The following is a 23817-nucleotide window of genomic DNA, read 5'->3' on the forward strand; positions in this document are numbered from 1 at the left end:
GGGAGCCCCAGCCATGACTCACTCGGAGCTAATCCTTAGCAAATCTATCACCATGGAAACTGCCAATCATCCATGCTTTTCATAGCTGAACCGAACATCTGCCAGGAGACAGCAAGTCATACAAACCATTCGTCCTGCCTATCGTGTTTACAATTGGGGCCCTGAAAAACAGAGACAGAGACACGGAGGGCAGCTCTCCACAGCAGGGTGACGGCCCAACTCTGGCCACTAATCAGCTTCGTGACCTCTGTCGGGTCCTTCATAAGCTCCTCTGCACCCCTCCTCCCCAGCTGGTAAAATAAAGGATCAGATCAATGATTCTTCACCTCGGTTGGGCCAATGGAGAGTGAGAGGGACAGGAAAGCAGGTCCCCTAATAGGGGTGGGGCAGAGAGGCCTGTGTAGTTACAATCTATGCGCTATTATCATTTTACATTTGAAAGCTTTCAAAATAATACTCATAATTTAAACCACAGAAAATAAATCTTGACTCATTGTCTTAGGTAGCTATAGCTTTCTCAGCGGAAGGACAACGACACTCCATCTCTGAGCCAGAATGTCCAGTGTCTGTGAGACTTTTAGTATCATTATCAAAAGTGAATATAGGCCAGGCATGGTGGCTCATGCCTCTAATCCCAGCACTTTTGGAGGTGGGAGGTCGAGGCGGGTGGATCACTTGAGGTCAAGAGTTCGAGACCACCCTGGACAACATGGCAAAACTCCATCTCTACTGAAAATACAAAAATTAGCCAGGCATAGTGGCATGCTGTTGTAATCCCAGCTACTCAGGAAGCTGAAGCACGAGAATCTCTTCAACCAGAGAGGCAGAGGTTGTAGTGAGCTGAGATCACACCACTGCACTCCAGCCTGGGTGACAGAGCGAGACCCTGTCTTAAAAAAAAGAAAAAGAAAAAGAAAAAGAAATATGGATTAAAAAGACAAAAGCCTGGGAGTTGGACTAGCTGATCTCACATGTGAGTCCAGCTCATACTCTGGGCTACTGGGTGGCATCTTCAAGCCTCAGGCTGCTGCTAACTCCTGCCTGGAGGGAGAAGCTGGAGGGGAGGCTCACCGCCCCCTTCCCCCACTCACACCAGGCATCCTCTCTCTTAGGAAAGCCAGCCGTGGGAGCAGAGTGGAGGGGCACATCAGGGCCACATTGCCAAGACAAACCCCTGGTGCACCTGAGGACGCCCAAGACATTCCCTGCACAGTGTGACCAGGCAAAGAGGCCTTCTGCCCTGCCTCTAGGGTAAATGCTAACCTGGCATCTTGGCCCAGGGGACTTCACTCAGTGGGGACACTGCCAGGCTCCAGAGAACACTCAGATGGTTTTCAATTTGTGTGTGGAAGGAAAGAGGAAGAGAGGCTGGGAAATATCTTCAGATGTTAACTTTGTTTAATTCCCTCTGTTTTTCCCCTTTCCTTTTCTGTCCATTCAGGAGGAAGCTGACCTATATTCTCTTGTCTTGTGGGAGACAAGAGGCAGAGAGGAAGCAGAATTTGCCTGTGCACTGTTTTGGCTTCTGTTTCTCAAAAGCCTAGGTCCTTAGAAGATTTTGGAGGGAAACAGAAAAGAAACAGCAGAATCGCTGGGGAAAACATGAGGCGACAAGGAGAAAAACTATCACACAGTTTGTGGGGCCACATAAAAATACAAATGCAGAATCAAAAATTATTAAGATTTTTTTTTTTTTTGAGACAGAGTCTTGCTCTGTCACCCAGGCTGGAGTGCAGTGGCACGATTTCAGCGCACTGCAATCTCTGCCTCCCAGGTTCAAGTGATTTTTCTGCCTCAGCCTCCCTGAGTATCTGGAATTACAGGCATGCCCTACCACACCTGGCTAATTTTTGTATTTTTAGTAGAGATGGGGTTTCACCATGTTGGCCAGGCTGGTCTCAAACTCCCGGGCTCAAGTGATCTGCCCACCTCATCCTCCCAAAGTGCTGGTATTACAGGCATGAGCCACCAGGCCCGGCCCAAGAATTTTAGCAACAGCAAAGCCTTAAAACAAGCACGAGTCCCTTCTCAGGGTGGGGACAGTGTAAATGCATAGGTCACACACCCAGAAAGCTGGCCCTGGACAGGAGTGTCCCCATATTTGACAGAAGATTGGTTCTGGAGTCGGGGGCAGGGAGAGAGAGAGGCTGTTCCCAGGTTCTGGGGAAATGAGGACCTGGAACCCCCCCCCCGCCAACTCCCTGGCAGTACTGGTGGGGAGCCAGTAAGACCCCCAGAAGGAAAGGTTTGGGGAGTACATAGACCATAAGCATAGGGTTCCCAATCTCAGATTTCCAGTCCTTGAACGTGGCTCAGAGGCAGCACAAACCTGAAAGGCCCTATGGACAGGACAATGGGAAGGCCTGGTTCTGTTTACAGATAAGGAATTGCAGAGCCCCCCAAACATGTCTGGGTACTGTTTAAAACCCTAAGCCCCTGGAGCTGGTGCAGAGCATGGCAGGAGCAGGTGGAGGCATGCTGAATTACTGCTGTTACTTTTAAGCCATCCTGGCAGAATGAAGGCTTGGAGTCGGAGACTGACTCTTTTTGTTTTATAAAAATGAAAGCGACACACTATTTCTGGCAAATCTGGATTTGTAGACCAGGATTCGACCTGCCACTTCCAAGCCCTAGTTCCAGGCTCATTTCCATGGCTGAGCCTTAAGAAAAGTCAGGCAGGAGGGTGACACAGTGATACAAGTGATAGACGAAGCTGGGACCAGAGTGGTCAGGTGGTAGACATAAGGAGAAGTAGAGAGAATCTAGCAACTCTTAGGAGGTAAAATTGACAAGACTTAGAGGGCACTGGAAAGAAAGAGGGAGGTCTGATCACTGGCATAAGCATTTGGCTGGGTGGAGGTGCCATTTACTGACATCAGGAGTACAGGAGGAGGACAAGTTGAGGGGTAGGTGAGATGGGTTTGGTTCAAACTTGTTCGGTCCCAGATACCCAAGAGAAGATGTCACATGGACAACTGAATGTATGATGTGAAGCTTGGAAGAGAAGTCTGGGCTGGAAGTGTAAATTTTGCAGTCACCAGTTTTGAGGGTGGTTATTCAACAATAAGCATGGATGAGACTCCAAGGAAAATAGTTGAGAAAGAGATGTGAGGGCCTAGGAGTAGCTTGAAGATCCCCAACACTGGACAGGCAGGCGGAGGGGATGCACCTATAAAGGCAAGTCAGCGAGTAGGAGGGAGCTGAGAAGCCTGCATCGTGGAAGGCAAGAGAAATGCAAGGGGAAGTGGGTTGTTGCTGAGAGTTAAATAAAGTGAGAGACTAAAAATGCACGCTGCATTTAGTAACAAGGAAGTCACTGGTGAAAGAGCCATGTCATTCAGAGACAGGCTTGCAATTCCCAAAGGAGAAACTGGGAGAGTTGAGCAGGGGATACAAGAATGGACATGGGGAGCCAGGTTGTTTGGCTATGAAGAGGAGAGGGAAAGGCTATTGCTATAAGGAAAAGTGGGATTGAGGAAAATCAATTAAAGATGATTAAAGTTATTGTCTTTTTCATTTTAACAGCTTTATTGAGGTATAACTAACATTCTATAAGATGTACATGTTTAAAGTGTAACAACTTGAAAAGCTTTGCTATATGAATATACCCATAAAACCATCACTATAATCAGGAATACACACACTCACACACACACACACAATTTTTTTTTTTGATACAGGGTCTCACTCTGTCACTCAGGCTGGAGTATCATGGCGTGACCAAAGCTCAATGTAGCCTTGACCTCCCAGGATCAAGCAGTCCTCCTGCCACCCACCTCCCACCCCTAAGTAGCTGAGAATCACTACAAGTGATTTTCCTGCCTCAGCCTCCCGAGTTGCTGGGACTACAGGTGCATGCCACCACGCCCAGCTAATTTTTGTATTTTTAGTAGAGATGGGGTTTCACCATGTTGGCCAGGCTGGTCTCAAACTCCTGACCTCAGGTGATCCGGCTGCCTCAGCCTCCCAAAGTTCTGAGATTGTAGGCATGAGCCACTGCGCCCGGCCAAAGCTAACTTTTTAATCATGTTTTGTAGAGACCACAGGGTCTCACTATGTTGCCCAGGCTGGTCTCAAACTCCTGAGCTTGAGGGATCCTCCTGTCTTGGCCTCCCAAAGTGCTAGGATTATAGGCACAAGCCACCACGCCAGGCCAGGAATATATTTTTCATCCCCCCAGAGTTTCCTTCTGCACTTTAGTAATCCCTCCTTCGTGCTCCTCTCACTCCCATTCCCAGGCATCTGTCACTATAGATTGCATTTTCTAGAACTGCATATAAATGGAGATTTATACAATCTTTTTTTGGTCTGACTTATTTTACTCAGCATAATTATTTTGAGATTCACCTATATTGTTGTGTGTATCGATAGTTATTTTTCTTTGTTTAGAGACACAGTCTCGCTCTGTCGCCCAGGCTGGAGTGCAGTGGCGCCATCTCAGCTCACTGCAACCTCTGCCTCCCAGGTTCAAGTGATTCTCCTGCCTCAGCCTCCTAAGTAGCTGGAACTACAGGCATGCACCACCATGCCAGGCTAATTTTTTTTTATATATTTTTAGTAGAGATGGGGTTTCACCATGTTGTCCAGGCTGGTCTTGAACTCCTGACCTCAGGTGATCCACCTGCCTTGGCCTCCCAAAGTGCTAGGATTACAGGTATGAGCCACCACGCCTGACCAGTTATTTATTTTTATTATTGAGTGGTTTTCTATTGTGTGGCTACATCATAGTTTATTTATGCACTCACCTGTTGATGAACATTCAAGCTATTTCCAGTTTGGGACTATTAAAATTTAAGCTGCTTGGAAGTTCATGTACAAATCTTCGTATGAACACAGGCTTTTGATCCTCTGCAGTAGATAACTAGGCATGGAATAGCTGGATGTAATTTTTAAGAAACTGTCAAACTTTTTTCCAAAGTCACTGTACCATTTTACATTCCCTTCAGCAGTGCATGAGGGTTCTGGTGTCTCCACATCCTTGCTAACACTTGTATGGACAATCTTCTCAATCTTAGACACTCTAGTAGCTTCTCCTTCTTTTTCTGTCCCTATCCCATTTGGGGTGGGGACAACAAGTAAGGAAATTGCCATATGTGGGAGGGCAGAGGGAAAGGAGAGAGAGACAAGGAGACAAGACAGATATCCTCTGGCCATCAATACTGTCTTGATCAAGAGTGAAATGCTTTTCTCTCTTCATTAAGAGTCTGTTCCCTGGGGACAAGCCCAGTCACTAGCAAATGTTATTTTTTATGGAGCATCTGGTCAACATGTTAGCTTATTGCCTTCCAGGCCAGGGACCCAAGCATGGGGCAGGAGCCCTACAGGGACCTTGGCTGTGGGAGGCTCCTCTACAGTCACTGCAGAGCAGGAACTTGGGGAAGGGAGGGTAAGGAGATTCATTCCTCACCCCCGCGATACTGGTTTGGCTCACACCTGATACAGCAAGAAAACAAAAGACAATAGTGTTTCTCTGCCCTCTAGGAGAAGATGTGCTGGTACGGGTAGGGGGAAGGGAAGTTTCGATTCCAGGTATGCACTTATTCCACCTGTGGAAAGAGCGGCTTGTCCTGCTGAGGAATCCGTCCTGTTCAGCCCTATGAGATATGTATCCTTTCTATGAACAAAAGGTGTCAATGTGTAAGGAGTGAGGAGGATTAAATCATATCGAAGGCCTTCAGTAAACTCTGTTAAAATAATAGATTTTTATGTTTGAGGCCAGGGGTTCAAGACCAGCCTGGGCAACATAGTGAGACCCTGTCTCTACAAAATACATACATAAATAGATAAAATAACAAAATTTTAGTCAAAGCTAAGCCCATATCTAAAGTTGGATATACATACCAAGAGCACCTGCAGGCCAATGATGATGCTGAATTTTGGAACCAAGAATGTATACCCCTAATTTGAGAGTAAAAAAGAACCCAGATTACAATACCTGTAGCTGCTGGGAAGAAAACCCCAAAGACAGTGAAAAAAGATTCCCCCGGGCTGTAATCGGGCAGCGTGTTGTTCTGTAGCAGTTCGGGTGAATATCCAATGAAACCATGTTCTGAAATAATGCAATGGAGAGCAACGTGAGCCCAGTGAGAAGACACAGGACACATTTCCCTAGATTATGGTACTATTTCATATATCGCTTTAAATATTGGAAAGGTAGGGGCATGTATGTGACACACAGCGACAGAGCGGGTCTGCAGAACCATCTACCTTCCCACTTCTAGGGTTGACTTTTGTGTGCTGCTCCCATAGACACAGGTGGATGAAATAACATGAAAGGAAGCAGTGGTTACTTCTGGGAAGGGGAGCATTTTCATCTTTTGCTTCATAGACTTTAATATAGCTGAAATAGCTTTCAATGAGCATGTATTTATATGTTTGTTTTCCATTAAAAAAATTAATCGATATTTGCAAGTTACTTCCGTACTCGAAAACCTTCCACGGGTCCCTAATAGCTACAGAATCAAGTCCAAACTCCTATCAAAGCCTCCACAACCTGGCAACAGCCACCGCTCCCTACTCATCCCTTGCTTTTTCTCCTCCCCAGCAGCCACACCCTGAGGAAGGCCACCCACACCCACCCCCATGCCTTCGTTAGGCAGTCTCTGGGCCTTCCAGACTCTTCTCCCACATCTCTAAGCATCGTAGTGGGCCAACTCTTCAAGCTCAGCCCAAATGGTGCTCCTTTGGGCTTTATAAGCACTCCCTAATCAGAATCTATTCCTCCCTCCTCACCGCTCTTGACGCTAGGTCTGGCCACAGTAGGACTTTCCCCAACTAAACTCCTTGAGGCATGAAATCCAGGTCTGCAGATCTCTATCCCCCAGAGCCAAGCACTGCACTGGTGCACAGTAGGTAGGTTGCAAATATGGGTCACGCTGAAAAGAACCTTTCTTTTAGATCTCTCAGCCTATGGACACATCTCGCTTCCACACTTTCAATTTGACTTGTTCACAGCCTACTTCATAGCAGGAACATCTCAGATCTCATTTCCTCAAAGCATTTTAAACATTTTTGTACATCGACTTTAACAAACTTTTTTCAAGTGGTTTCAACCCTGCAGGCACGTTGCTTCTTTGTCAAAGGAGGTCACTTTGAACAGCATCTGTGAACATGCTAGTGGGCTGTGGAATTTTAAGACACAAGTCAAGTGTTGTTGGTTTCAGGAACACCCAGGATATTCAGCCTCTGCTTCTGAATCTTGTCTCTGAGAAGGAGTTGGTTTGTTCCTATTAACTGTCGTCCAAGAGAAGCCAATCCCTGCTCCTTTTCCCTCAACCCCTGTAGTCCCGTAGGATGGGTATTCAGCTGTCACTCCATAGCCAACCCTAGGGTTTCAGGGACAGAATTTCCCCAAGCCTCATCCTCCACCCGCTCGGAGCTTAATTACAGCCCAAGCTTCCATCCACAAAAGAAGGCTCCTGCCACTCTGATGAGTCCAATGAGGTCGCCCGCACTTCACACAGCTTCCAAGATTCATAACTTCATAAGAAAAATATTTTTTTAAAAAAATAATGAAACGAAATCTCAGGGAAGCACAAGGGACCCTTGGGAGTCCAGTCAGGACTTAAATCATTGTCAATTGCTTTATTTTGCCTGAACACAGAATTTGTTCTGGCATATTCAATCCCAAGTGCTGTACAACTTTTCTGAATGGTTTGGCGTCTTTGTAGCTGGCCCTCCCCTCATTAACAAAAAAGCAATAATAGCTAAGTTAACTTTAGCTTATCCGCTGGCTGACCTCACTGATGAGTCTTAAGGAGGAGAAAACCAGCCCAGCCTGCCTTGGAACCGAGCTCAGCCAAGCTGGACTAATGTGCAGGTCGGAAAGCACATCTGAGCGGAGGGCTGTGTGTGCCCGGCAGGCCCGCCTCGCAGGACAGAAAACACTTCATCAGGCGTATTCATCTCCAAGGGCCCAAGGGCGGCCCTGACTCAGGGGAATATTTGGTCACTGGGCCTGAAGGGCTTTGCCCTGGCCAGCTTGAAGGTTCAGAGGGATTTCAGGCCCAATAGATGAGTCACTGGGAAGCCTTTTCTCTGCCCATCCCTTCAGCAAGACCCACAGGCTGAGATAATGAGTCACTTGGCTCCCTCGTGGGCCTGCCTCAGTTGCCATCTCTTGCAGGGCCAATGAGAAATGCAGCCCTGCCACATTCACAAAGTGCACACTCACGCTGACACACGCTCACGCTCACACTCACGCTCATGCTCACGCTCACACTCACACGCTCACACTCACACTACTGCTGGCCCAGCCTGCTCTGGGCTGAAGCCAAGCTCAGTTCTGAATCTTGCTCTAGGAAATAGTCTTAACTTTGCAAAGAACGCTATGGACAAAAATATGTGTCAATGCTTTGTTTACAATAATGTAAAATCGGGGGAGGGGTCGGGTGCAGTGGCTCACGCCTGTAATCCCAGCACTTTGGGAGGCCGAGGCAGGTGGATCACTTGAGATTAGGAGTTTGAAACCAGCCTGGCCAAAAGGTGAAACCCCATCTGTACTAAAAATACAAAAATTAGCCGGCCGTGATGGGGTGTGCCTGTAGTCCCCGCTACTCTGGAGGCTGAGGCGAGAGGATTGCTTGAACCCAGGAGGCAGAGGTTGCAGTGAGCCAAGATTGCACCACTGCAGTCCAGCCTGGGCAACAGAGCAAGATTCCATCTCAATTTTTTAAAATTTAAAAATAAATAAAAAATGAAAAAATCAGAGGAGGTTCTAAATGTTTATGTGGAACTGAGACATTTTAAATGCTTATAAAGAGTTTTTAGTATAAGAGAAAACTGTCCATGTTATATATACTATATGCTAATTCAGAAAACTGGATGCCATTTATAGTATAAATACAAAAAAAGGTGTATTAATCTATACATGTAAGAAACAGCTAGAAGAAAACACACCGAAATACTAACTGTGGTTGTTTGTATAATGCAATTACAGGCAATTCTTTTACTTTCTTTTTTTATTTCTACAAAACATCCACATTTAAGTTAAAGGGCTCAGTGCAGTGGCTCATGTCTGCAATCCCAGCACTTTGGGAGGCTAAGGTGGGAGGATTGCTTGAGCCAAGGTGTTTTAGACCAGCCTGGGCAACACAGAAAGACCCCTTCTACAAAACACACACACACACACACACACACACACACACACACACACACACACTTAGCAGGGCATGGTACTAGCTACTCAAGAGGCTGGGGTGGGAGAATCACTTGAGCCCAGAAGGTCAAGGCTGCAGTCAGCTGTGACTATGCTACTGCACTCCAGTTTGGGTGACAAAATAATTTTTTTAAATGAACATAATCTACTTGTCATCAAAAAATATCTTTTAGGAAAACAAACAAAACATCCCACAATTGAAAGCCCACTTTCTCGTCAGCTTTTCTATGTATGAAGAGCTTTTCTTTCTTTCCGTTTGTACTCTGTTTCCCAAAATGACTTGAGTGGCTTATGAGAAAAACATAAACAAGACAGGAAAAATAAAATAAGGACCAAAGAAAGAAAGAAACTGAGCAAAAGAGAGAGAGGGTGAGAACACCCCCAGTCGTACCTCCATGACCCACAGTCTGAGGCCTTATTCAGAGAGAATTTTCTAACTCTTTGACCAAGCGCACTGAGGCAGGGCATTGGATCTGGTGGCCCATCCCTCACATGGGCCACTTTCCAGTGGACAACAAGGAGCCCCCAAAGCTGGCACAGTGGACCCTGCCTCATTTCCTCTGCCCCTATTTTCCCAGGCCCTTTATGACTTGCACCCCTCACCTATCACCACCCCACCTCACGGTCCCCTGTCCTGAGCCAGTCCCCAAAGAGTCTTGCTCACTGGTCCCCATCCTGCCTGCTGGGGCCTGGGTCTCTTTCCCGCACCCTGAACCTGGTGGCCCACCCAGACCTGAGGCATTGTTGACTCTCTGTTGGGCTTATGCAGAGTGGGTGCCCAGGGGAGGCACTCATGTCTCTGACTGGCCGGTACTGGCTAGCTAAGCATGGTGTGAGGTCAGTGGGTCACACCCAGGGTAGGGCTGAGGTCCATGCCGCCTGCCATGCCCTCCGACAGTGGCTCTTAATGCCTGACTTGCTGATGCCCAGAACAAAGGTTCCTAATTCTTTTAGTTGCCCCCATTTGAGAGTCTGATGAAAACCATGGTCCCTGTCCCCATAGACACCACATTTTGCATACCATTTTGGGAAAGGGCAGATTTCTGAAGCCTCTCTGGAGAGCATGGACCTTAAGGTTCGAGACCTCTACTCTAGCAGCTACATCTGCACGTGAGATTGTCCCGCCAGGAGGCACCTACAACTTCCCAAGGCCTGACTGCCACCATGCCCTGCCTCAGAGTGGACAGCAGCCCTGAGAGTGACATAGCCAATAATGTCTTCATGCCACAGTCCTTGCCAAGCAATGGCCAAGACTGTGTGCACAGAGATTGTGCAGGTCACTCCAAGGACACCACAGGGCAACCTCACTTCTGAAAATAATGCTGAGCGACCAGTGACTGAACCCTTCCTATGTGCCAGCCACTGAACAACAAGACCTTACAATGTCATACTTGTACGATGACTAACTGAGGACACCGAGGCTCCGGAACGTGAAAAAGCTTGTCCGAGGGTTACATAGCCAGATCTGCCTGTATTTCACCCACTGCCTCTCCCGGTGGCAGAAGCCAGGCCTCTCTCCAGGAGGTGGGTTCCCAGGCCCTGGCACTGCACCCCCTTACAGCACAGGTTGCCATTCAGCCCCAGGAAACATGCCCACAGAGATCATGGCATCTCCCCCGGCCCCATCTGTGTAGGGCAGGCAGGAGTCCTATCCTGTGGAATACCATGTGCCTACCGGTATGCAACTGGCTGGAGCTTACACAGCTGGGAGGACACAGCCTGTCCTGGACCCCACATCTGAGTGAATTCAGGTCTCCATCTACCACACTGACCCTCTGTAATCCATCCCAAAGTCATTCCCCAGGAATTTCCTTTTTTTTTTTCTTTTCTTTCTTTCCTTTTTTTTCTTAAAGAGGCGGGGTCTCGCTCTATCACCGAGGCTGGAGTGCAGTGGCACTATCGTAGCTCACTGCAACCTCAAACTCCCAGCCTCGAGCAACCCTCCCACCTTGGCCTCCCAAAGCACTGGGATTACAGGTGTGAGCCACCACGTCTAGCCTCCCCAGGGATTTCTAACACTTGTTTCTTGACCTCAGAAGAGTCTCTTTGCCTCTCTGTTGGGCTTTCAATTCCTCTGCTGGTGAAACTGAGTCTTGTGGTCTGGGGTCCTGTCATCTGACATCTTTCAACTCTCAAAGGCCTGGGATGCCTGGGGCCTGCAGCTGCTGCGTGTGAATGGATCTGGGTTTGACCTGAACATCTGTTTCTCTATCCACGGAATAAAAATACTTTGGTCCAGTTTGAGCTGTATGCTTTTAGGAAGAACAAAAACAAAAAGGGGGGTGGGGTGGGGTGCGGGTAAGAGAGAGAACAAATGACAACAAGACCCAGGCAGGAACAGGCAGAGGGAAAGTCCTTGAAGCTCTGTCTGCAGAAAGGCTTGATCTTTCCACCCGGAATTCGGGTAATTCAGGCTTCTTGTGATGTGGCCAGTGGGCTGTGGCTCTTCAGGGCCCACCATCTGCTCCCAAGGGGTGCTCGTGGGAGCCTACCCTCCTCCCCTGAGCCAAAGGCAGGCAGCGGGGGTCACTAGTGGGACCGAGAGCTGCTCCAGCAGGGCTGCTTGGGGTGTCCAGCAGCCGGGCATGGGACCCTTGCCCTGGGTAGGCGGCTGCTGGGGGGCTCTGGGTGGCACCTGCGGTGCCCCCGACATCCCCTCCCCCCACGCCGCTGGGGGCTGCTGAAATTAGAAGAGGGAGTCGGGAAGTCATACCCCTCCCTGTGGGCGTCGGGTTGCACTGTTGACTAACTTAGAAAGCGAGATTTCTAAAAATGATGCTGGGGCTGCAGGCTGCGGGCTGCGGGCTGCTGCCGCGGCGGGGGCTTCCGGCGGCGCTCTCTTCTGGGTCCCCCACCCCTGGACCAGCGACCGACGACCAGCCAGACAGCCCTTTCCTGGGAATGGACAATGGGAGAGGCTGGCGCAACCGAGAATAGCCAGCGCGGAGGAAGGGCTCCGGACGGAGCTAGGAGGGTGGGGCTCGGAGGGCGCAGGAAGAGCGGCTCTGCGAGGAAAGGGAAAGGAGAGGCCGCTTCTGGGAAGGGACCCGCACGACGACGCCCGAAGGGCGTCGGGGGAAACGGTAGGCCCCGGAGACTGCGCGAGGCTCCTCAGCAAAGGAAGTGGGCGCGGCGCGCACGCAAGACCTCGCACCCGGCCTCGCGCGCCGCCTCTGGACAGCCCAGCGCCTCTCAGTACCTGTACCTCGCCAGACGCGGCCTCACGGAGACGGGGATCTGCAGCCAATCCGAAACTGCCTGACCCAGGGGGTCCGCGGAAAGGGGAGGAAGGGGAGTGTCCACGGGCCCCATCCTGCCACTTGTCACCCACAAGAGTTCCTTCCCAAGCAGCCCCACCCTCACCCGGACACTCACTCAGATACTGCCCAGCCCCAGATGGGCTGAGAGGCACAGAGATGGGCAATTAAACACAGCAGGCCTGGCCTGCCTGGGCTGGGGATGGGGTTTTTCTTCTGGGAGCTGCAAAGGGTGAAGCAGTTACAGGTCGTCAGGGAGGAGCCCAGTCAAAACTGAACTCAAGGAGCATAGATTTGGGAGAAGTCCCTGCCATGCTTATCCTCCCTCGGCGTGAAGCACAGGGCCCCCTTCCAGGCACAAGGACCCTGAAGATCTCTGGGTGGAGGAAGGCAAGAACAGTGGCAAAATCAGGAATCAGGACACCTGGGTTCGGGCCCTGGTTATGCGAGGACTCACTGTGGGACTGTAAACAAGCCCTTTTCCCTCTGAGCTTTGAAACGCAAATTTTGAGTCAGCGAGACTGGCATGGGCCAGAGACCCAGCCTTCCTAATGAGCTCCCCGGAGATGCCACGCTCCTGCCTGCAGATCGAACTGTCAATAGCACAGTACGAGATGATTTTCAGAACCCTTCTAATTCTGAAGTCTTCCCAGCCAGAAGCCCACTCTCAGGCCTCTCAGGACACACTGTCCAAATACACAGTTGGTTTCCAATGGCAGAGGTAAAATCCCAAACCAGCTTCCATAACATGCCCTCCTCCCTTCCCTGACTCTGTGATTGTTGATACAGGATGTGCTCCAGAACCGTGAAACAAGCTCACTACGACAGTTTCATATGTTAATAAAACCTTACTGGCCGATAATGAGAGATTACATGGAAGGGCAGAGATGAGGAAACCTTCATGGTCTAATTCATTGGCCTATTTTGACAACTGAGGAAACTGAAGTGCAGAGCTGGAGCCAATTGTTCAAAAGACACGCAGAGTCAAAAGGGGAACAGTAACCCTAATTGAGAGTACAGTTTGGAGTCCAGATAGTATCAAGTCCCAATCTGTTGGGCTCTCCCATTGAACTGGGTCATAACAATCCTGGTACAACTAACTATTGGTGTTCAATAAAAGTGTTTTGAAATAGAACTGAATCGGGCTGTATTGCGTTGGACTGTTTTGAAATTAAACTGAATCGGGCTGTATTGCTTTGTATTGATCACTGCCTGGAGATTTGGAAGAGGAAATAATGATAGGTTTCGAAGAGGCCCCCAAAGAGTCCTGGGCGTGAGCCTGGAGTCTTCCTCGGACCACAGTCTCCTCTCTGGCTTCAGCCCTATTGACTTTGGTCCTGCAAAGAGAGGGTGGAGAGAGGATGTGCACAGGGTTTCCAGCCTAAGACCCCACCCAGAGAGAAAATACACAGAGGGAGGGCTGGGCATTCCAACAGTGGCCAGAAGGGAAATCTGAAGTGGGGCTTGACCTGCCCAGAGGGCCAGGGGAGTCCCGCCCAGCCTGCCTAGAAAGGAGCAGCCTAGAGCCCCTGCCTGGCCATGGGGAGAGCCTCCACCCTGTGGGAGGACTGGCTGTTGTGAAACAGTGGGAAGGACCCCCAGGGCTGGGCAACCCAGGGGATGAAAGGCCAGATTGGGGGATGTCAGGGCAGCCTCCCTGGCCTGGGAGGGAAGGGGCTGAAAGTGTCCCGTAACAAGAGCAGCTCCTGCCATGCCCTGTGGTCTAGGAGGGCAGTCCCGGGGCTCTTTCTGAGCTAAGGATTCCTCATTTGTGAAAGGAAAGATAAGCCTTTTCTTCATGAAGAATGGTTTCTAATAACCAAGAAATTGTTCCATCTGCTAACACGGGCTCTATTTTAAATGCTTAATGAACCTTTTCTCATAATGGCCTTGGGGTCAGTAAGCTGAGATGAGATTTTTGCCTAGAGAGGCCTACAGCGGAAAGAGCTGTCAAATGCCCAAGAATGTGAAAAGAATCTGACTTGAGGAGACACTAGGTTCTCACCTGGGCCCCAGGAAACAAGAGGCATCTTGGGGTGAGAACAGTGCTGTCTACTTCCGCTGCATACCATTCGTTCCAAGTGCTTTACCGTATTAACTCATTGAAGCCTCACAACTACCCTATGAGGTAGATGGATTTTTTTCAGGGAAGGAAACTGAGGCACAGAGAGGCAACTGGGATTCAAACGTTGTGCTGCCACTGCTGCGGCAGTGCTTGTCCAAGGCTGCAGGGAGTCTTGGATGAGTGCCAGGGGCTCCAGCTGCTCCAGCTGGGACCCTGCAGAGGGGTCCAGAGGGACCTGGCCCCAGCCCAGCCCACAGAGCCCCCACTAGCCTACCCTAGAAAGGAGCCCTGAGAAAGGAAAATCTGGCCTCCTTATCTCCTGGGGTAAAGGAATGCACTCTCCCTCCTGCCAGGATAAGGGGCTGTTTTAACGGGAAGTCTCCACCCTGGCTGTGGGTTCCTCCCAGCCACCACTTATTCCTTCTGGCTGTCTCTGCCTCTGGCATCCCACTTCCCATGCTTCAACTCCTGACCCCTGACACCCCCAAAATAATCCTAACTCAACTCATGGCCCCCTCAAATCAGCTGCTCCTGCACAGCTCCAAGCTGGTCAAGAAGTCTTCCCTGCCCCACTGTTGCTTGGATATCCTCTCCAGGCAGGCAGCTGAGAGGGGGTGGGAGGTCAAGTGACCCCTGCAGGGAAGGGGCAGTCAGTATCAACACACCGATATGTAAGCAGAGCCCCCCTCCTGCCAAGCACCAGGCTGAAAATATTCACATGCTCAGACCCCTTCCCCACCAAGTTCTGAGGCCATGGGCAGCTCTCCCCCACCCCAAGTCCTACCCAAGAAACAAAGCAGGGCCTCCCTCAGAATGCCATGGCTAAAGATTCAGTATCATAGAACTGTAGAAAGTTAGCATCACAGCAGTCTTTAGCCTCAAATCCATTTTACAGATGGGAAAGCTGAGGCCTGAGAAAGGAGATGCCCACGTCACAAAGTTAGCAGCTGCTCAGGGGAGACCAGAACACAGTGTGGCCAAGCCCTTGTCCAATATGTCCTATGGGTCCCCATCTCTCTGCTGTTACTGGCTGGCTACTTGCCTGTTTTTTCCACTAGACTATGAGCCAGGTGGGGGCAGGCACCATACTCTCTTATTTTCTGGGGTGTCTCTGGCACCTAGCCCCAGGGGACATGCAAAAAATATAAAACATTAATAATAACAAACAGTGGAAACAACCCAAATGTCCATCCACAGATGAATGAACAAAATGTGGTATATCGATACAATGGAATGTTATTCCACCATAAAAAGGAATGAATTTCTGATACATGCTACAACACAGATGAACTTTGAAGACCTCATGCTAAGTGAAAGAAGCCAGATGCAAAAGGACAAATGTTGTATAATTCCCCTTACAGTAGCTCCCCTTTATCCACAGGGCATCCTTTCCAAAACCCTCAGTGGAGGCCTGAAATGGCAGATAATACCAAACCCTATATATACTATGTTTTTTCCTATGTATACATACCTGTGATCAAGTTTAACTTATAAATTAGGCTCAGTAAGAGACTAGCAACAATGACATAATAAAATACAATTATATTATAATAAAAGTTTTATGAATGTGGTCTCTCTCCCTCATCTCAAAATACCTTTTTTATTCTTTTCTTTCTTTCTTTTTTGAGACTGGGTCTTGCTCTGTCACCCCATCTGGAGTGCAGTGGCACGATCACGGCTCACGGCAGCCTCCACCTCCCAGGGCTCAAGTGATCCTCCCACTTCAGCCTCCCGACTAGCTGAGACTACAGGCTGGCGCCACCATGCTCAGCTAATTTTTTATATTTTTTGTAGAGACAGGGTCTCACTTTGTTGCCCAGGCTGGTCTCAAACTCCTGAGCTCAAGCAATCCTCCCACCTCAGCCTCCCAAAGTGCTGAGATTATAGGCATGAGCCACTGCGCCTGGCCCAAAATACCTTATTGTACTATACTATTTTCATCTATTTTTGGACCACTGTTGACCGTGGATAACTGCAACTGCAGAAAACAAAACTGTAGATAAGGGGAACTACTGCCTATGAAATATCTAGAATAGGCAAATTCAGAGAGGCAGAAAGTATCATAGAACAGAAGTTACTAGGGGCGGAGTTTCTGTTTGGGGTGACGACAAAGTTTTGGACGCAAATGGTTAGGATAATTGCACAACAGTGTGAATGTAACTAATGCCACCGAATTGTATAGTTAAAAAGGGTTAAAATGGCAAAGTGTGTGCTATGGATATTTTACCACAATAAAAAACAAAACAAAACAAAACAAACAAACAAAGAAAACCTCAAGCCATTTCTTTCCACAGCACCCTCCCCAGGGATCCTCAGAGATGGCACCCTGCATCCTTGCTTAAGGCCTGGGCTCCTCCCTGCCGTACAGATGTGGGAATAGAGGACAAAGGGGGCTTCCTGGCCAAGGATGGTGGAAGGTGAGGACACAGCCACAGGCCCTGCCTACTAGCTGTGGCCTCCCTCGGAGTGCAGCGGCATGATCACGGCTCACTGCAGCCTCCACCTCCCATGGCTCAAGTGATCCTCCCACTTCAGCCTCCCGACTAGCTGGGACCACAGGCTGACGCCACCATGCCCAGCTAAGTTTGTACATTTTTTGTAGAGACAAGGTCTCTGTTTGTTGCCACAGGGAACACCTCTTCGCACCACAGGGAGGCCCTTCCTCCATGAGAAGCGGGGCGGGGAAGCTGCCCAGCAAGCCATCTGACCACCAGTCACCAATGTAGGCAGAAATCACTGTGTGCTCAGGGCTTTAGGTGGAAAGGACCGTTGTGCTCGGGAGTTTGCCGACGTCTGGAATCCTTGGAGTTTTACTCAAGGGCAAGGTGCGTGAGAATTTGCAGCAAAGCCGTCAAGAAACACAAACTGCAGCGTCTCAATATCAAGCATGCCCAACTTCCAGGGAAGACTTCTGCAAAATCAAGGGCGCTGTTGTCCTAGTCCTAGGGCCAACACATGTTCTCATTTTCAAAACTTTCCTGGTCACTGGGACCCAAGGCCTGGGAGCAGCATTTAACCTGCGGTGCCACTAAATGAGAGCTGGCCTTGAGTGAGTGTGCCTTTAACCCGGGCTGCCCTGGGCTAGTGCCATATCACCTGACCTTGCAGCTTCAGGCTGCACTCCGCTTCCCTTTGTGGGGCTGGCAGGGGCACTCTGCTCTCAGCCTTCTAGCTCTGAGAGGAGAAAACCAGAAGTGGCCCCTTCCTGTGCCTCTGTGTGTTCCTTTGCAAGCCATTGTGTGCCCTTTCTGCAGGCGCTTATGGAGAGTGAGGTGTGTTTGTACCATCTCCCCGTCAGATTAGGAATCCTCAAGGTCAGAGACAAGTTCCCTCCTCCCTCCGGATCCCCTCCTCATCCCCAGGTGGCTGCAGTCACTGGGGTGCTGGATGAGTCCAGTGACCATACATCCTGCCCTACATCCTGCCTGGAGGAAGTGTTTTGATGATTGATCAACCCAGAGAGCACGAGGCGAGAGCAAGAGGAGGAGAAAGGATGCTGCTGCTCCTGACTGAACGTGATTGAGGTGCCCCAGGAAACTACCTTGCTATGCAAAGTATGGTCCCCAACCTGCGGCATTGGAACCTTCATTTTAACAAGATCCCCAGATCCTGAAGCACTGCCTTAGAGGATAACCCAGGGCCTCCAGGGACCTATTCTTCCAGGACAAGCAATGATAATGACAATGATTATTTATTGAGCACCTACTTTGTGCCAGGCATAACACTAGGCCTCTTATAAACATTATCTTATTTTATGCTTTGGCAACCTAGCGAGGCAGGCGTTATTACCTGCTTTTCAGAAACAAAGAGAGCAGGTCAGAGAGGTTAACTACCTTGACCAAATCTATGCAGCAAATTATAGCTGAGCTGGAACTTGAACCTGGAGGTCTGAGTCCAAAGCCATGTCTCTGACAACTGTAGTATATGTGATGCAATCTTTCACATTAGGCCAACAATGACAGCCACTTGCCAACTCTCTATGGGGCCCAGAGATTTAAAGGCAAATGCAATCCCCAGGGAGATGTCTAGAGGCTGCCCCATTGCCTAGTGCTGGCCTGGGGTGTGGGCACCTATGTGTTGGGGTTAGGTCAACCCTGTGGCAGAGGCCTCAATATTTCTTCAAAACACATCCCTGAAGATGAAGGTGCATGCCTCAGTCCCCAGGGAGCATGAAGATCCAGGCAAGAGGGACGTGTAAGTTGGATTGTGAGCAGGCCTGGAAGCTCTAGCACTGGCCTTGTCTGGGCCCTGGAGTGAGGGTAGTGGGGAGAAGAGTGGGGTGGGGGGCCCACGTGAGTCCTTTGTATATTATTTAACTTTCAAATTTGCAATTTGGGACATCATCTCCTGCCAGCCTCAGGAGGTGGCACTCTCCTGCCAGCTCCACCTCTGGGTTCACTCCCACCCCCGACCCTCGGCCAGCACTCACAGGCTGCTCGCACCACAGAGCCCACTCTCTGCACGCCCACTGTCAGCCCAGGACTTCCTGCCTTGTTCTCTGGGTCTGTAGCTGGCCGCCTTGCTCCCCACCCAAATGTGAGTGACTTGAGGGCACATATCCCACTTTGTGCTTTATACAGACCCACCATCCTGCCTCCTACCCCAGGAGGTACCCCCAAAATGGTGAAGCCAGAAGTGCCTTCAGGGACCCTTCTACAGTCACATGGAGAGTAATCTGCAAATTCCCCACAGCCAGGGGACACCTGCCACGTGCAGTGAGAGGAACACAAACCAGCAGTGGGGGGGCACAGGGAGGATGTTTCGGCCCACCCCTCAGCGGTCACCCACCGCTTCCTCGGAACTCCCAGCTGCCCAGGGCTGAGGTGGGCGAGGCTCAGAAGTGTGGAAAGGCCCTCCCCAGCTGGTGACTTCATGTGTCAGGCATCCATACCCGGAACGCCCAGCCAGGGAGTCGGGCCAGCCCATCCCTCCTGCTCACAGAGTCACAGAGTGGGAGCAGACTCAGGGGTCGAAGCTGGGCAGCGCTCGCTCGCACTTCCTTCTGCAACCTTGACCAGGTCCCACGGCCTCTTCAGCCCATGGCTCCTTTCTCTGATCCCCAAACCAAAGCCAGCAAACGAGAATAATCCAGAAGAGACAGCTGGGTTGTGGGATCAGGGTAGGGGCTCAGAGCCAGGGGTCTGGGATTCTGGTCAGCCAGTTTTTCTTCATCAGAATCAATCTCAGAACAAGAGGGAGGCCTAAGGCATGCCTGCTGCTGGCCAGGGGTGATGGGGACCACTGCCCACAGAAAGCCTTCTAACAAAGGCTGGATCCAAACAATCAAGGAACAAGGATGCCTAAAGCATTAGTTTCTCACCTAGCCAGAGAAATATTAAATGTGCAACTCACATAATTTTACAAACAAGAACCGCCAACATAAAATAAGTGGAATATTGAAAATATTCAACAGGTAGAACAAGTCAAAGTACATGCTTTGCTTCCTATTCAGGCCAGGAAGGGAGAGAAAGAGAAGAAATGGAAGGTGAGGAGGGATGGGGAGATGGCAAAGTGGGGGCAGAGGGGAAAAAGAGAGACAAAAGGATTGGGGAGAAAAAACAGAGAGAGACAAGCATAAAGGAAGAAAGGATGAGGCAGAAAGAAAAGAGGAGGGAGAGCAGGTGGATTTTGGGGAATGCTGGACAATTGGTCAGTCTTGGTCTGCAGAGGCTCAGAAATCCTTACCTGGACATGAGCCTTTGTTTATAATTCTTCACTGTTCTAACCCTGAAAAATACCTCTGTTCTAATCCTTAATCTTTCCCCCTTCAGGTCAAGAATGCCTTTGAGAATCTGGCAGTAGTTCTGAACCCTGTCCTAGAAAAATACACTTATTTACATACAATTGTGCACGCAACTTCAGGGGCTCAAGGACTCTATGTTAAAAATACTTATTCTAGAAGCTCCACTCTGATTGGGAGACCCATAATGGCCAAAGCAAAAACACCTCAATTGCCAGATGAAACTAAAATGAGGGTGGGATGTGTTGTATTCAAGTCTTCACATTGAGCTTTAATTATACCATTGGCTTCAGTGACAGAATTTAGGGCCTAAGCACCTTCTCCTGGTTACTACCCCAACAGTCATATTGGAAGCAAGGCTGGTTACTCCAAGGGGTCCATTGTGTACATGGATGGTTATTTCGCAGTAAGGGGCCTGTCAAAGACAGGTAACAATGTGTGAGTCAAATTAACCCTTTACAGATCAATAGGATTAGTAAATCCCATATACGTAGTAGTTTCCAAATCTGAATGTACATAAGAATTTCCAGTATGCTTATCTAAAATGTAGATTACTAGTCCAAAATTTGAGAGTATGGATCAGACTGTCTTTCTAATGAGTTTCTAGATAATTCCGATACAGGAAATCTCCAAACCAAACGCTGAGACACACTGTTCTCAGAGAACATTGCAAGCCTGAGAGGCTGAGCTTCTGGTCCCACAGGTCAGCTGATTCTCTACTCCTTGCAGTGCGATTCTTGTACAGTAGGGGGCAGGACTGAGCACATATACAAGGGCACCGCAAGACAAGGTTTGGACTACTGCATCAAAAAGGCTACCTTTACAGGGGAAAATAGAATGAGCAATGCAGAACATGAAAGGTATAGTGCCAGGAGAAACCTTCCAAGGGCCTTGAAGACAGTAGTTCCCAGATCTGACTTAAAAATCATGATAAAAAACTACCTGGAGCACTTCTTACAATCCAGATTCCCGGGCCTCAGGCTATTAGGAAACGCGCTCACACACACACACCAAGTTTCCTCAGGGATTCTGATACACACGCAAGTATCACAACTTGTTTGTTTATGGCACTTCAAGCCCAAGGGTATTTTGATCACTATACCAGACCATTATTATAAAGACGCTTTGAAAAACTAAAGTGCCCTTATAATTCTAAAGCAAAAAACAGTGAACATTACCAGGGTTTTCTTCTTCTTTTCTCTTCCTCTTCCTCCCCCTCTTTCTTTTTCATTGAGGAGGCTAATTGGAGAAGGTGGGCCACGCTGGAATGCCCTGAATGGGTTCCAGATGGTGAAGTCATTGGCCTCTTGGCCCAACTGTTCCTCCCTTTTCCCTGGAGTGCTGTACAAATATTATCATTTTCTGGCTGTGCAGTGACATAAAAATGGTTGAGAGGCTCTAGGTCAAGTGTAAAAGAAACTCATGGAAAGGGAAGAACAGCTCGGTCCAAAAGAAATTGTGGAGATACTTTCCGATTCTCTGCAAGGTGGAGAATCCCAAATCAGATGCCAAGCTCAGCGTGGATTGGTTTGGGCTCATCATGTTGTCCAGTCCCCACTGGGTTTGGCATCTGATCTGGGATTGTGAGAGGGTGGGGTGGGTCTCAAGAGAAATGCTGAAGGGGCAGCCCTGCTTCAGGCTGCTTAGCAGAGTGGTGGCGACAGGGAAACCCAGGCACAGACTGCAGATCCTCCGCCCAGGGAGGATGACCACGATAACAAGACTGTCTTACATTTATTTAGAATCTTCCTTTGCCAAGGCAATCGTATTTATAGTAGTTGCTCATTTTGAGTATAACTTTTAAAAAACATTTTGATTTTCTGAAATTTGGATGTCTTACAAGCAACATGAGGACTTAATGTAATGCTTTTTTCCACCTGAAAATTTGGTGTGAATTAAAATTGATGGTGACTTGGAATTGAGGAAATACGTTTTATTACGTCATTTAATCTCTAAATAATCTGTGAGGCAGATATTATTATTCTCTATTTTCTAGAGGAGGAAACTGACGCTTAGGTGATTTCCCCAAGGTCAAGGATTGAGAAAGTGGCAGAGCCAGGACTAAAATCCAGGTTCCAGTATTTCTTCCCTGATAATGTATGAGCAGATTTGTTCATACACTAGGAATTTGGGATTGCAGAGTAATTGCTCCAGAACTGCTCCAAAAACTGGCTGCCACCCACAGTTACTGGGGCAGAGAAAGCAAGAAGTGACTTTCCTTTTGCTTCAAGTAGAAATTTGAGGGAAAAGAAACAGAAATGTATATAGGTTTGTATGGTGGCTGTTTGTTTGCTTTAGGCCATAACAGAAGTCCCTTGATTACTTTAGGAGCTTCAGAATGTACCATGCTCATTCCTCATACCACGATCACCTCTGGTACGTGTGAGTTTAAAATGGTGCTCGTTCGGTCATTACAGATTTACTGTTTGAATTTGTTATTTTATTTACTTTAGAATGCTTTTCATTTTTAGCAATCAGGATTCTAGAGTGTCATATCTTTAAAAGTCTAGCATTTTTATTTCTGCCAGTTCAAGAGGATGCAGGAAGAAGTTTAACAGAAGAAACCGTCTTCAAAATAATAAAACCCCAAAATTATTCTCTACAATATCCAGTAAGTGCTGATTTTCTAGAAAACAGTTGGCAGGGGGAGAGGGAGAAGGAACCACCCCTCCCCCCAGACTCAAAGAAAAAATAACTACTTTGGACATATTATTTCTAATCCTTTAAAAAACACTCTTCCAGGAGGGTATGTCTTTCCATTAGACAGATGGACAAACTCAAAGGGTTTCGGTGACTTGCCCACAGCCACACGGCTAACAAGAAGCATGTGTTCTGATAGCATTAATCAGAAAAGCATATATTGCTGACATGGATTCCCTGTTTCATGAGGGCAGGGACCATGGCTATCCTATTCTCCGCTGTATCCCAAAGCCTACCTCCTGGCACCCCGTAGGCTTTGATGACTACCTATAGGGTGGGAGGATGCGAGGAAGAAAGAAAGGGAGGCGGAACAGGTGTGTGTGCAGCCAGGCGCTCCGTCCACCCTGCCACTCCTTTTCTTTGGAGACAGTGCTCTGACAATCTGTTCCATCAACTCCATTCTCCTGCAACTCTCATCACACTTTCACAAGCTGTGCAGATTACGTTTCCTAGGACTGTGTCCATCCATCTGCCTCACTGGATGCTGATCCACTCTGGTGTGTTTCCCAGTCAGTCACTCAGCAAAGTGCAACCGAGAGCCAACCATGTGCCCGGTACTTTCCAAGATGCCAGTATAAAACGGCAATAATATGGGATTCCTGTGCTTGAGGTTTTTACAGCCTGAAAAACAATGACCTCTGCATTTCCTACTCAGCACCGCGTGCCATCAACATCCAAGGTATGGGGATTTTCTGTAGCTGCCTATCAAACTCTCTCAGCTACCACCAGTGCTTCTTTCTGCTATATCTGATGCCTTGTTTTGTTACTTTCAGAGACACCAAAGGATGGCCGCAATTGAGGGACTCTTCTCAATAGCATGTTCTTGTGCTTCTTCATTTAGGACACATCTCCCATGCTGGGAAGTACAAGACAAATACGAGGAGTTGGGCAAGTGTCG

At 48.7% G+C, this 23817-nt stretch overlaps 1 protein-coding gene across 15 annotated transcripts in view; it reads right to left on the reverse strand.

Moving 5' to 3' along the window:
- The window catches only part of SLC12A8 (solute carrier family 12 member 8), a 130385-nt gene that overhangs the window by 48050 nt on the left and 58518 nt on the right, over positions 1-23817 (reverse strand). For 13 of the 15 annotated variants that reach the window (XR_010155740.1, XR_010155741.1, XR_010155739.1 and 10 more), the window contains one exon: positions 5936-6049. The exons of the other annotated variants lie outside the window; for them this stretch is intronic. Coding sequence is in view for 10 of the 13 variants with exons in the window: in XM_009446336.5 (XP_009444611.2) it covers positions 5936-6049 (114 nt within the window). In the remaining 3 variants the exon portion in view is untranslated. The remainder of the gene's footprint in view (positions 1-5935; positions 6050-23817) is intronic. 15 annotated transcript variants of the gene reach the window in all.

Source organism: Pan troglodytes, chromosome 2 (assembly GCF_028858775.2).
Source record: "Pan troglodytes isolate AG18354 chromosome 2, NHGRI_mPanTro3-v2.0_pri, whole genome shotgun sequence".
In the NCBI taxonomy this organism is placed as follows: domain Eukaryota; kingdom Metazoa; phylum Chordata; class Mammalia; order Primates; family Hominidae; genus Pan; species Pan troglodytes.